At 37.0% G+C, this 13,045-nt stretch overlaps 2 protein-coding genes across 2 annotated transcripts; both read right to left on the bottom strand.

Moving 5' to 3' along the window:
• Positions 1-6,609: 6,609 nt before the first annotated feature.
• On the bottom strand, positions 6,610-11,296 carry smpdl3a (sphingomyelin phosphodiesterase acid like 3A). Its single transcript, XM_079475355.1, has 8 exons — positions 11,067-11,296; positions 9,887-10,100; positions 9,475-9,619; positions 9,294-9,390; positions 8,769-8,932; positions 8,442-8,622; positions 7,832-7,956; positions 6,610-7,510 (listed from the first exon to the last, which is right to left on the bottom strand). Exons 1-8 carry the CDS (start codon positions 11,155-11,157, stop codon positions 7,196-7,198), a joined length of 1,332 nt encoding a protein of 443 aa, XP_079331481.1. The 5' UTR covers positions 11,158-11,296; the 3' UTR covers positions 6,610-7,195.
• fabp7b (fatty acid binding protein 7, brain, b) lies at positions 11,067-12,904 on the bottom strand. The gene is made up of 4 exons (XM_079475356.1): positions 12,742-12,904; positions 12,427-12,599; positions 12,214-12,315; positions 11,067-12,116 (listed from the first exon to the last, which is right to left on the bottom strand). Exons 1-4 carry the CDS (start codon positions 12,812-12,814, stop codon positions 12,066-12,068), a joined length of 399 nt encoding a protein of 132 aa, XP_079331482.1. The 5' UTR covers positions 12,815-12,904; the 3' UTR covers positions 11,067-12,065.
• Positions 12,905-13,045: the final 141 nt, after the last annotated feature.

The following is a 13,045-nucleotide window of genomic DNA, read 5'->3' as shown; positions in this document are numbered from 1 at the left end:
AATTTATTAAGATTTTGTGAACATTTTAGAACAAGCTTACAGTATATTCTGTACCTTATTTGTTGAAAACATTAAGCAATGTGTTAAGTAACTAAAAAACAGAAAAGCAAATGATGCATAAAACAGCAATGAACATACAGGATACAGTCGGCATATTTTTGACTCTCTACGCCACTGGAGATGCGAATTTGCCAGAGTCAGAACTGGTAGGTAGAGTCAGTGTATACAGCCCTCTGCTTACAAGACGGCTTTTTGCAATCGGTGTAAGTAGACACTCTGTAAAAGATGTTAGGAAATCCTTGGAGGTGCTTACCCGGGGCTAAGCAGTTTTCTGACGGGGCTATAGCCCCAGCACGCCACCACCCCCGCCTCCACTGCAAGAGGGTGTGTAAATTATTTTGAAGGTGAACTACTCCATTAGGGAGGAGAAATGATTCTAATAAAAAATTAGCAACAAAACAATTGCACACACTTCCTCAAAGCGACTCAATCGTGGCTTACGTTTCTTTCAAACTTTTAGCACTGGAATACGTGGACAGCGCCCTTTTACCCTGCAGAATTTGTACACTGCAAAAAACGACATTCTTACTAAACATGTTTGTCTTGTTTTTAGTAATAATATCTAAAACTTAAATAAAAATACAATTACCTGACATAATTCTTCATGAAAAAGAGGAAATGTACAATATTTAAAATAAACAATGTCATATTATGAATGTTTTTATATTTCTGATATTTTTATATTTCTTTCACCTTTACAGTAGCATTTGGTGAACTCTTGTGTGGACACATATGATATGTATACATATTTGCATTTCTTTGAAGTGCCTTCTACCTTTATTTTTCATTCTTGTTCAAGTATTCTTGTTTAAATTATCTATTGAAATAAATTCTGCATTCTGTCAATCCTGACATAAACCATACTTGTACACATATTTACATCAGTGTATCATTCAAATAAGCCTCTAACAGCCTCATTGATTTTATATAATCCCATCCCATTTGTTCAATGTAATTTAATTCCCAAGTAATCACTATAACATGGAAGGTCAATACAGTTCACTAAATGTGAAACATAATTTGAAATTCAAGTACACAGAACTCAATCGTTTGCATGTTTAGAAACAAGAACTACTTCGCGAGATGAGATTTTGATGTGATATTCTTGGATGAAATGAAAACCACTGGTGCGATTAAATGTTACACATCAAGGCAATGTCCAAGAGCTTATCGATGCAGACCAGATTGGCGGATGCTGGCATGCCCCCGGCCAACCAAACTCTCTGTAACAAACAAACAAAACTCCACAATTTCTCTCCCTAACAATCATTAGAAACCTTTTTTAATGAACAGTTAACATGCCACTGGTGTGACTACACCAGCTATAAATTAACATTAGTGGATGAGGTTCAAGAAGCCTTGGGATATTTTGCCCAAAATTCAGATGACCTGCGCTGCACTGGCAGCATCGGCTAATATATTTGCTGTGTTATTTTCTGAGTGAGACTTTACATAATCTATGATAAATTACACGCCAGATGGATACTTGCCTTTTAGCAGTAACATCAACCATGTCTCCCAATAGTGACATCTGGGCAGACTTGCAGTGTTGTATAGTGAAATGGGTTCAATTACATACTTGCGATAAATAGAGTGTAAAAAGCTGGTCTGTACACAAAATGCTTATTATTTGTTGACAAGTAATGTCACATCTAATTATTGCACGCATGAATGGACGCATATTGAAAAGTTGATATTATGTTAAAAGATTAGAAAAATTTAAAATAATGAGATGAAATGACTGATTGATTGCACTTCAAAAACTTATGTTTATTATTTTTACTGTGAATGTTCAACAAAATTCTGAATTAAAGGATTGCCTTAAATTTGGATCAAATTTATTTAAGAGTTCACCTAAAGCAGCAATACACACTATGATTATTTCAACCCATAGTTGGGTCAAATATTGACAAACTCAAAAGTTTTGACCAAACAATGGGTTAAAACAGCTAGTAGGTACATTTTTTTATCCCAACAGGGTTGGTTTTGACTAAATGATCCAATAACCCAACATTTATTAGAATGTTAACTGCCTCATTTATAATTTGTAAACTGAAATTTTAGTTTAAAAAATGTTATCTCAATTGTTATAAAATTAAATAATAGAATGAAAAAGGAATTCTTAATACAGTTCTGAAACAGGCAAACACACCTGATACATACATTATACTGTGCGTTGAACATTTACCATAAGAAACTCAGTAACCAGCGATAGAATTACAATATCTTGCTATATTTATTAACCGTGTGATGGTTTGCATGAGCTAAATTATGCGTCAGGGCTTTTGGTTATCTACTATGCAAAATAATTGACTGGAAAAGCTTGTAATAAGTGTCTTTCACCGGAAGGTGGCAGTATAGAAACACTCTGCACTGTGCGAGTCTATTAGAAACCAATAGGCCGAAAATACTCATACTGTATTATATAACCTCATGACTTTTTAATTTATCGATTCCGTATGTCTCAATATTGGGCATTAAAAAGTTGTGGCACACTTAACACAAGCTGAATTTTGGTGAGCACTTGAAATTCATAACATTTCTTTAGTCTACGCCTACTATAAAGCACTTCTTCCCTTTGGAGATTCTAGGTCAACCACTCAATGATTTATCAGTTCACTTTTTTCAGCCTTTCTTTGTAACGCATTGTATTGAGTTGTGCAGGCAGAAACCCAAGGTCTTATAAAATGTTCAGTTCTGTACTCAGTCATTTGAAAGACTTTAGTTTTTAATGCTAGAAATGAGTCTGTCACGAGCATCATCTCACCCTGATATCAAGATTAAAGTGAGGGTGTGTATTAATAGTGTAACAGACATATTATATGTATATGTAATAAGATTATTGAAACACTTTAACCCCTCAGCTGATAAAACAGTTTATCCCTCCACCAGGTGAAGCTGTCACCTGAGTTTAAATGGAACTTCCCGTTTGTAGCTTTCTAAGCCATGTGCTTAAGGGAACAAGTATTGCCAGTTTTCACTGCCTTGTTAAGTGTTTTTATAGCCATTGTCTGTTTTCTTGTGCGTGGACCTTTTGCCTATTTATTTATTTGTTCCTGTTTGGATTTGTTTGCTTATTGCCTGCTTCTATGAGTTCTGAACTTTGCCTAACTGCATTATGTCTCTTGCCTGTTGTCTCCAATCGTTTGCATTTGTTATCTTAATGGACTCTAGCCCAACCCCAGTTCTGGATACATTAAAACCATAGTGTCACTCCAAAATAACACAAAGCTCCCAACAAAGCATGTAAGGCATAGATGAAACGTCACACAAAGAGATGCTATAAAACTTCCCAAAAGAGAACTGTTCCTCATTTCTTAGATTAAACTTTTCCCTGGACATATTTACATTTAATCACTTCCTCTTCTTTTTCCAGTTCTTTGCTGCTTTGTCGGATGCAAAGCTCCCAACATAAATTTTTTCAGTCACTGATCTGGGGTAAGCATATGTTGACCGATAAGACAAACCTCTGCATTGCATCCGACAAAGCAGCAAAGAACTGGAAAAAGAAGAGGAAGTGATTTATGTCATACTTTGCAGGGTTTACATAACCCAAAACGCCACAAGTCACATTTTGACGCCACAAGAGAAATCATGCAGTGCTTTGTTACCCAACCTTGAAAGACAACCGTCAAAGCATTTTCCCAGTATTGTACATGCAAAATCAGATCTGAATGTGTTGATAGGATATTTGTGATTTCTTAATCCAGTTGATTCATGTCATCACACCCATGGTGAGCATTGAAGCTTTAGTGTACAGCATTTTGCTTTGACAGCCACTTTCCATTTATTGCACATTTGAGTTTTTATGTTCATTCTAAAGCGTATAAGAATATTGTTTGTAAATACTTCTATGCATACTGCAGTAGTGAATCCGTCACATAGGGATGTTTAAAGGGCAGCCCGGGACATTTGCATTTCACTGAACGTATAGTGTGAAATTCTCATTGAATACTGCAGACGAGAATTTAAGCATGATATTAACACGCCCATGCTAACTCTCAGAAAATGTTCTTCTTTTTTACACTTTCAACATTGATGAAATATATGAAAACAGATGGCTCCCATAAATAAATGCTGCGGGACTTTCAGTAGATGATCTAAAAGAACTATCCCTCCCTGTCCTAATGTTAATGTACTGTGCAGTATGATGGCATTGAAATCAAATTGCATCCATTAGAACAATTGCTTCTAACAGAACACAGTTTAGGGAAAGAACAAGACAATGGCCTTGGAAAGGTATTTTAAGATTTTAATTGCGAATGAGTAGTGATCTCGAAATGAATAACTGTTTTGCACTGGGTTTTCATTCATCATTTGTCGACTTAATAAGCAAATCATTTGTAAATCGCTGTAGAGAGAACTTATATGTGTGGAAAGTTGTTGGATTAAATTCTAACAAAATAAAAATTGGAATGAAATGGAAAAATGATGTTAAATGCCATGTACATCTGTCTGGGTAACCTTTGAGTGAGTGCCTTTTGCTTATAGTTAATAAGTTTCTTCTCAACGCCAATGCTGAAAGTTCTGTACGGGTGCATCACTATTTACATTCTGCCCTGCATGCAAAATAAATATTGGTATTGGTTTGTAAACACATAAAAAGGCTGCCAAAGGTTCCCAGATGACATTGCATTTTCAGTGTGTTCAGCTTAAATGGATCACAACCCCCTTGGGCAAAAGTCACATTAGACGTTTCATGAAAAAACGCCACGGAATACAGTTTAAAGCTGACACAGCGGTCTTTAAATGAAGCCTAAAAGTGTAGTAATAGGCTAATAAATGTGTCACGCTATTAATTAAACTCAAATGTAATTAAAGAGGATAATGAAGTGTAAAGAAGCTCCATGTTAATGCTTAGATGCATATTCTAATAGTTGCACAAAATGATGGTATTATAGGAGAAATAAAACATTGTTAAAATCCATTAAGATTACAGAGATGTCAAATGAATGTGGATTGCAAAGGGAAACAATCTGGATTTGGTTGAATTTGATTGTTTAAGAAATGTTTCCGTTCATAATATCATCAATAATATTCACTTTTCATTGATTTCAGCTCAGTTTGTGACAGTTTGTTGAGATCTTTTCTTAAACTCCTCAGAAATATCTGATTTGCAGAAGTAACTGAAGTAAATGTTTCTATTTCTTCTCTATTTAATCTCATTGATGTCTAGGAGAAATAATTGAGACAGTAGCCTAGTGATCTAATTCCTTTTCATTTTAAAATACTGTATTTTTACAAAAATATTTATATTCTGGCTAGAAAAAAACTGCTATTTAAAAATTAGGTCCTCACACAATTTCTAAACCTAATGGAGCAGTAGTAATCCTCGCTTTTCAAAGAAAGTTCATGCCGCTCATAAAATTAACCAGCATATTCCACAAATGCTGAATCCCCGGGGGCTGCCATGGTTATGCAGTCATCACAGTAATCCACAGCTTAAATAGTGCAGTTGGTTAAACAGGTTCATCAAAGCAATGCTTTGACTCTGATGATGGTTTACTCGGGCGTAACGAGGCCCTGTAATCAGTTCTGAGCTGACCCGTGCCCGATTCTAACATTGACCTTCCCTGTTACAGCTCTTTAACTCTTAAAGTAGACATCGGACTGCCAGCCCCGTTGAATGTATGTGACAGCAATAACTAGCTCATCGGCCAACGGATAATTTGATACGATTATGAGCTTTCACATATTTACAGAAATGGATGTTTGAGCCTCGCAGCGAATTCTGTAATGGTTTCCATTGGTAAATGTATAACTTTATACATTTATAACTGTACATTTTATAAGTTAACATAAATTAATGTATTACATCCACGAATAAGAAACATATTTATTCTATTCCAATATTTTAATTTCAGCTGGGTTTTTTTGTTTTCATTTAAGACGGCTCTTTGCAAGCAAGACCAACATCTTCATTCGCCAACCTAAAAAGGGACACAAAACTCTTCCAGATTTATGCGTCTGTCACACGTTGGCCCACCTCATCACCGCCCGCCTGGCCCATGTTGGACAAACCATCCTTCCTTAAGCGGCGGGCAAATATTGACTCGTCCCAATTGCAGACGAGTCTCTAAGGGGAACATGATTGGTAACGCACTGATTCACGTTCATTAGAGCATCAAAGCCTGTCGTTGAAGAGTTACCTCGGCGCCCCTTTTGTCGATGATATTTCTGCCTCCACAATCCTTCCCACAAACTATTGTGAGTCATTAAAGACAGTGTAGCCCTTAAAAGCTAATGACCACATAGGCTAGAAGTCCAGACAAATGAAAGAGGGAACTTTTCATAACCTCTCAGTGGAGGCACCGGACAGACGGTAGACCTGTGAGGGGTCGGGGCCTCAGAGTGGGGTACAGAGACGGAGGATAGCGGACCCCCCTGCACATCTTAAAGGATGCAGTTTGGAGTAGTTTTTGCTTGGTGTTTTTAGCAGGTGGCCTGCTTAAAACAAAACAAAAAAACTAGTAGGATTTACTTAATTTGTTAGTGTAAATATACTTTTTAACATAAAAAAGTAATAAGTAAATAATATAGTGAAATATTCTGTTACATAATGAACGACATAGTAAACTTTTAATATTTTATTTTTAACACAGAAGGTTGCAACTACACAGTCCAGTTAAATCAAAGGACTTTTATCTTTTTTTAATATTTAGCAGCAGACTTATAATTGTTAAACAGGTCTCTAAAATTATTTAAAAAAATCTATTATTTAAGCATCTACAGATTTAAAACGTTACTTAAATAAAAATGTTTTACAATCATTTAAAGACAGCGAGATTTGTAAAGTGCACTTTTATCATTACTTCATGAATAAATCGGATTAAAACCCGTCAAGAACAGATCATACATCACCGAAAAAAATCAAGAAAAAGCTAATACACTTTTAAAGTAATGCAATGATAAAAGTAGAAAATTTAAATTATTTATGCTGAAAAAATATTTCAATTGTTTTATGTTGTACTGTATTTTTCTTTTATAGTGAAAACCGGTAGAAATCTGCAAACCTGCTTTATTATGTAATGTTGTTTGTCACCTTCCAAAAAGTAAATAAAAACGTAATTTTTAACGTAACTAAATACTGTGTGTAGTACAATAATGAGAATCTTTCTTCTAAAGTTCAATCCACTTACGCATTTTGTCCGCCTGCTTTCACAATACACTTTGAGTACGACTCCTTATCCAAAAACTGCACGGAACAAATCTGAGCCGTCTGGCAGTACCCCTCACATTTGATTCTTAGGTCATAACTCACCATGAAATGGTTAAAATACTTCACAAAGGCCTTGCTCTGTGGCTGCGCTAACCTAAGGGCAAGTTCATGCAAGCTGCGGGGCTGAATGTCCTCGATATCAAATGCTTCGGTCATGATGTATTCCAGCTTCCATTCTGACCTTTTCTCCATGTTGGCTTCTGTGAGATTTAAATAATACTGCCAAATATCCTTTAGATGAAAAGAGAGAGGGGTTTTATTAAAGGTGATGCGAGATGACACCTTTGCTTGAACACACCCTTTAATAAGAACTGACACCAGCATCAATAATTTTCAGAAAGATTGAGGAACAGGAAGAGAAAGAGAAGTGGTGTAGTAGTGACCTTTTAAACGAAAGACTGTTTTCTCATCTATTAGAATAAAGCCAAAACATTTAGCTTCAAACCTCAATGGCCTCAATTCAGTGTTTATTCAGAAGACATACGCTGAATATTATAAGTACTAATGATTCTTTAATAAATATGCTGGCAGTAAAACAAAGTGTACACTTACCAGTAAACCATAATCCTGTGGGTTGTACAGATATGCGCGGACAGCAGGGTTGTTTGAATACGGCTCTAATAGACTTTTAATAGGTGTAACAGCCGATGTGACGAATATGGAGTTCACAGGTTCACCTTGAATAAACGAATAATATATGAATTAACTTTTACATTCATTATGACATGCGATATTCTTGGTTAAAGACCAGTGTATGAAATTTAGTGGCATCTAGTGGTAAGGTTGCGAATTGCAACCAACGGCTCAATCCACCCTCTTCCCTTTCGAAGCACTACGGGCGCTGACACATGACTAAGGTGTCGTCACGTTTTTGCTTCTTCTTGAAGGAGATAACTTAATAATGAAACGCGCCCTGTAGAGCGGTTTGTCCGTTTAGAGCTACTGTAGAAAGTTAGAGCTACATGACGACTTCCATGTAAGGGGTGTATGTAGATAGAAATACTTAGGTAATAAAAACATAATGCTTCATTATGTAAGGTCTTTATACACCTCTGAAGACATGTATTATATTGCATTTGTGTCAGTAGATCCTGCAAAAAATTACACACTGCACCTTTAAGAATATTCTCCTAAAAATGTACTAGGGTTGAACAGTTGTTACCTTGCTGATCCAGCAGAACCATTATGCTGTCTCGATGCGTGTGGCCGTAAAACTGACCCTGAATGACGTCACTGTAGCTGCGAAATATCTTCACCAGTCGTTCGTTGTGGTATTCTCGGACGGCTGTCGTATTTGTGGCGAAAGGAAGGTAACCAATCGGGACGTGAGCAATTACATAGACCTCAGAGAAAGAGAAGAGAGATAAATTACACTCCCATGTCACCTCACATAAACGCCGACATCACTTACACGGCCGTACTACTATGCACTTGTGAATTTACATTCTGATATTAAATGTGATGCATTTAAATTCCTCTCGGGTCTCACTTTCTCAAGGTTCTGCCTCGACAACTCCAGCGTTTCCTGAAGCCATTGAAACTGCCCGGCGGGGTCACTCACATTCACGGTCACTTTATTAGGACTGTAGTACAGGTTTGTGTTCAGACTCACCAGACGTAGACCGGGTTTGATCACATGGGAGTAAAAGCCACCTTAACACACACAAGTGATATAAAAAGAAAAAAAAATATTCTAACCCGCTTAAAAATTCTTAAAGGGATAGTTCATAATTTTTTTCACCCTCATGTTGTGTAAAATCTGTACAAGACTCTTTTGTGCAGAACGCAAAATAAGACTTTTTTTATTGAAAATCCCTGTACACAAGCCTGCGCAAGCTCATGCTTACCCTTTCAGTTTTGAAAAAAAGTCCAAAACAACTCTTTAAAAGACCTGCCTGACCAGTTTATGAGACAAGCAAACTTAGTTTTGATCTCTACGTAATAACATAACCTTTAAATGTCTATATAAAGTACAGTATGAATTAGTAAGCATTGTGTTTTTTTTAGTACTTACCTCTTAGCAAAGTAGGTACAGCTGCTGGGCTTAACCAAGGGTACCAGAGCTTGGCTACTGCATCATAAATCTCATTTTCAGATGTTGGTAACTGATCCTGAACATAATTGATGCTTTTAGGGAAAAGAAATGACAAGAAGGCTTAAAAGACATCTGGTTGGTATCCTGTGGTTTTTTATACCTGTGGCCAGTAGTCGTGGTTGCCCAGGGCAGGGTACACCGGCAGGTTGGGGAAGTATTGTCGTATTGTGTGAGTCATATTAGCAATAACATTGATGACTATATCGGTAGACAGCTTCTCTTTGGGGACATGTGGAGGGCTGTCTCTGCAGAAGAGAACATAATATATCCATTTATACATTTGGCAGATGCTGTATCCGAAGTGGCTTTTTTCAGTACGTCCGCTCCCTCGGACCCATGACCTTTATGTTACTCACCCAATTCTATATTAAATGTTTATTATTGACGTTAACAGCACTAGTGTTGCAGAAATAACACATTTTGCATTTAAATACTAAAATGCCAAACAAAAATCATGTGAATGCACAGAAAATAAACCTATAAGGCATTTGTATTGTGTTGTATTATCCTACCCTGTCCAGATAATGAACTCGGGTTGAATATCCGCGTGTTTCATATAATCTAATGCCGAAAGAATAAGTTGGTAAGGGGAATCACACAAGAAATCTCCAAACTCTCCAGGGTCCAATGCAGGAACGCCCTTGGAAGAAAAGCACACCTTGGTACGGTCTTCTGTGACATGATAGGTCGGATCCAAGTGCAAGTCGGAGATATGCCAGAATTTACCTGGGATTTACAATGGTGAGAAATCAACAGAGCTATAAAATATCCCATAAACCAAAGTAACAGAAGTACTGCAACATTATTCATAGTGGAAACAAGTCGTCGAGACAAGACAAGGTACGTGTATTCAAGGGACAGTCCGCCCCAAAAAATTTCTTTATACCAAAAGAATATTATGAGAATATTTTAGGATTGCATACAATGTATGTCAATGCATTGCCAAACATGTGGGATACCAATTATCATTAAAATATCCTTTGTGTTTTGCAAAAGGGTCATATGCAGGTATTAAGACAGAGAATGTAAAAAAGCAATACAAGTTTTGTAAGCGAGGGCTACCAAAATATCTAGCCTAAAGTACTCTAGAGGGCTACTTGTTGATAACATACTTTCAAACTTTAAACATGTGATGCCTTATTTTTACGCTGACGGAACCAAAGTCAGTTTTCTTTCAGATATATTTGGAATATATTAAAGCTTATAACACTTGCTAATAATAAACGTTCATGACGACTGGCTGATCGGTATAGTCACAGATTTGTCAACTGTCTCGAGCATTATTGTTGAGCCCTGTGTTTAGGGGGCACCACGTTGGAGACCACTGATCTACATGGATGAATAAATGATGAATTATCATTTTTAGGTGTACTGTGCCTTTCATAGAGCTCCTCGCTTACACAAAGTGAATTATGAAACTGGATTTCGTCAAGATGAAAATGAGGGATATTCATGAATAGCGCCTACTTTAAATAAAAGGGTGTTTCCAAACACAACATATTTACATTAGGCTAAGTTTACAATGGACGCTGATTTATTGTAAATAAGAAACTCCGTGAGCTACGCAACTTAAAACGAACAACCACAAAAACAGCAACAGAAAATGCAAATGCAAATGCAAATGCAAACAAAGCGTCATGGTGCACAAGCCGACAAACGCTCCACCTGTGCCGGCTGATCTGTAACACTTACATTGTCGCAGGTGTTTGATCTCACTCACCGGCGCCGCCGAAACCTGCAGGTACAACACACCGAACAAACCCCACGTAACGAGTAAAACCATGTTGAAAGCTTCGCGGCTTTCTGTTTGTGTTATTGAACCTCACCCGTATAAACTAAAACAGGAAAAACAGCCGCGCTCACGTGACCTTCTGCAATCACGCGCACGTAGCCTAAAGGATATTGTGCAAATCTACAGTCTCATCAATGCAAGATTTTAATACATACTTGTATATCTAGCAAACATTGTGCCATTTATTTACATCAGGAAGTGAACAGACTGCTTGAAAAAACGTTAAGTACAAATATATATTACCTTCATGAATCTAGTGTCATTTACCAGGAAAACCAATTCAACCATTACTGTTGTGTGTTTTGGGTCTTATTTCAGTGGGATTATATAGTGTTCTATTGCTTCACATCTGCAACAAATGTCCCATTAAAATAACTCAACACAGTAGCAGTAGAGACCCAGTACAATTCCCACAACAACCATTACATAATATTTCTATGATGTGGTTCTGTTGTTGTAAGGTATTTCTTAGAGTGGGTTTATTTATTTATGTGTTTGGGGGTTTATTTTGTACTGCCACATATTGATCGAAATATAGGTGGTCACGGCATATGTGGTCCCAATGGAACCAGCCATTAAATGAAACAACGAAACCATTACAAATCTCACCTCTATTCGTGAAACACACGATAGATGTTACTGTGAGTTCATCTTGAAAATTCTTCCCTTCATCTATTAACTGAACACACAGTGCGTTTTTTTGCTTGGTTGTTTATTAAACAGATTTACACGCTCACAAAGGAGCCTTAATGACAAGCCATTTAAAAAACGATCCAAATATGTCCGTGCTTTGATTTGGGTATAATGGAGTGCAAGATTCGTCTTACATGAATTATTAAAGCACTTCTCATCTGTTGCTGGCCAGTGAAAAGGAACACACCCTGTCAAGATGTTCAGACTCATGCTCTCTCATAGCTTCTCACAGCTACCACGCCCTCGGTGGTGAGTTTCTAGAGAAAGTGAAAAAATATATAATAACAGGGGTCAGATAAAACGTTTTACATCACTTAAAACAACTATGCACTGTCAAAAATGGTAGACACTCACTGCAACCATCTTTCCATCCTTAATCTCCCAGGCATAGGTGGTTTCTTTACCATTCCACTTCTGCACTTGCACAAGCCGGTCACCATCCATAACCACAGTGGACTGATAAATAGACGCCACACGTTATGAGAGCTTCACACAGAGCGCATCTCTTTATCGTTATGTATGTGAAATGGGAACGCACCGTTCCCAACAGATCCCCGTAAACCTTACCTTACATTGCCTTCCATCAGGAGTGGTCTCATCAAACTCTTCACCCAGACTAAAGGAGATCTCAGAGTTCTTGAAAGTACTCTGTGTTTTACAGATCACTTTGTCCCCTTGTTTTGAGATGATGAGTGTGGGTTTAAGCACACCTGCAGCTTGTCTTATTGCAAACCCAACACCTTGGAAAGAAGCATGCATCATGTGAATAACAATAAAAAAGCATTCCTCTTTTCCTTTTCTTGTTATTGCTGATGACATAATTTGCAATGCTAATAATGATTACTGTTTAACGCTTTTAATATTTTACAATAATAATCTTACCTATGGCTTTCAGGTACTCATCAAAGTTGTCACTGCTGACTAGTTTCCATGTGCCACAGAATGCATCAACCATTTTGAGAAAACTAAACGTCTTTAAGTCCAGTAAACAAATCTATTGTATTTCTCTCATAAATCAACTGCATTTTCTGTCAGCAATGAATCTTAAATCGTTTTTTTCAACTGCTTAAAATGATAAAACAAGAGTGGGAGGAGTCAGAATTCCCATTGGCTGTTTGTGAAAGCTATATTTGACTGGCTTTTGAGTTTGTAAAGTGTGCTCAGTGACAGATTGGTAAATATTAGA

Source organism: Barbatula barbatula (genome assembly GCF_947034865.1).
Source record: "Barbatula barbatula genome assembly, chromosome: 15".
Classification (NCBI taxonomy): Eukaryota; Metazoa; Chordata; class Actinopteri; order Cypriniformes; family Nemacheilidae; genus Barbatula; species Barbatula barbatula.
Note: the sequence above shows the minus strand (reverse complement) of the source record. Positions and strands in the feature narration are given on the sequence as shown.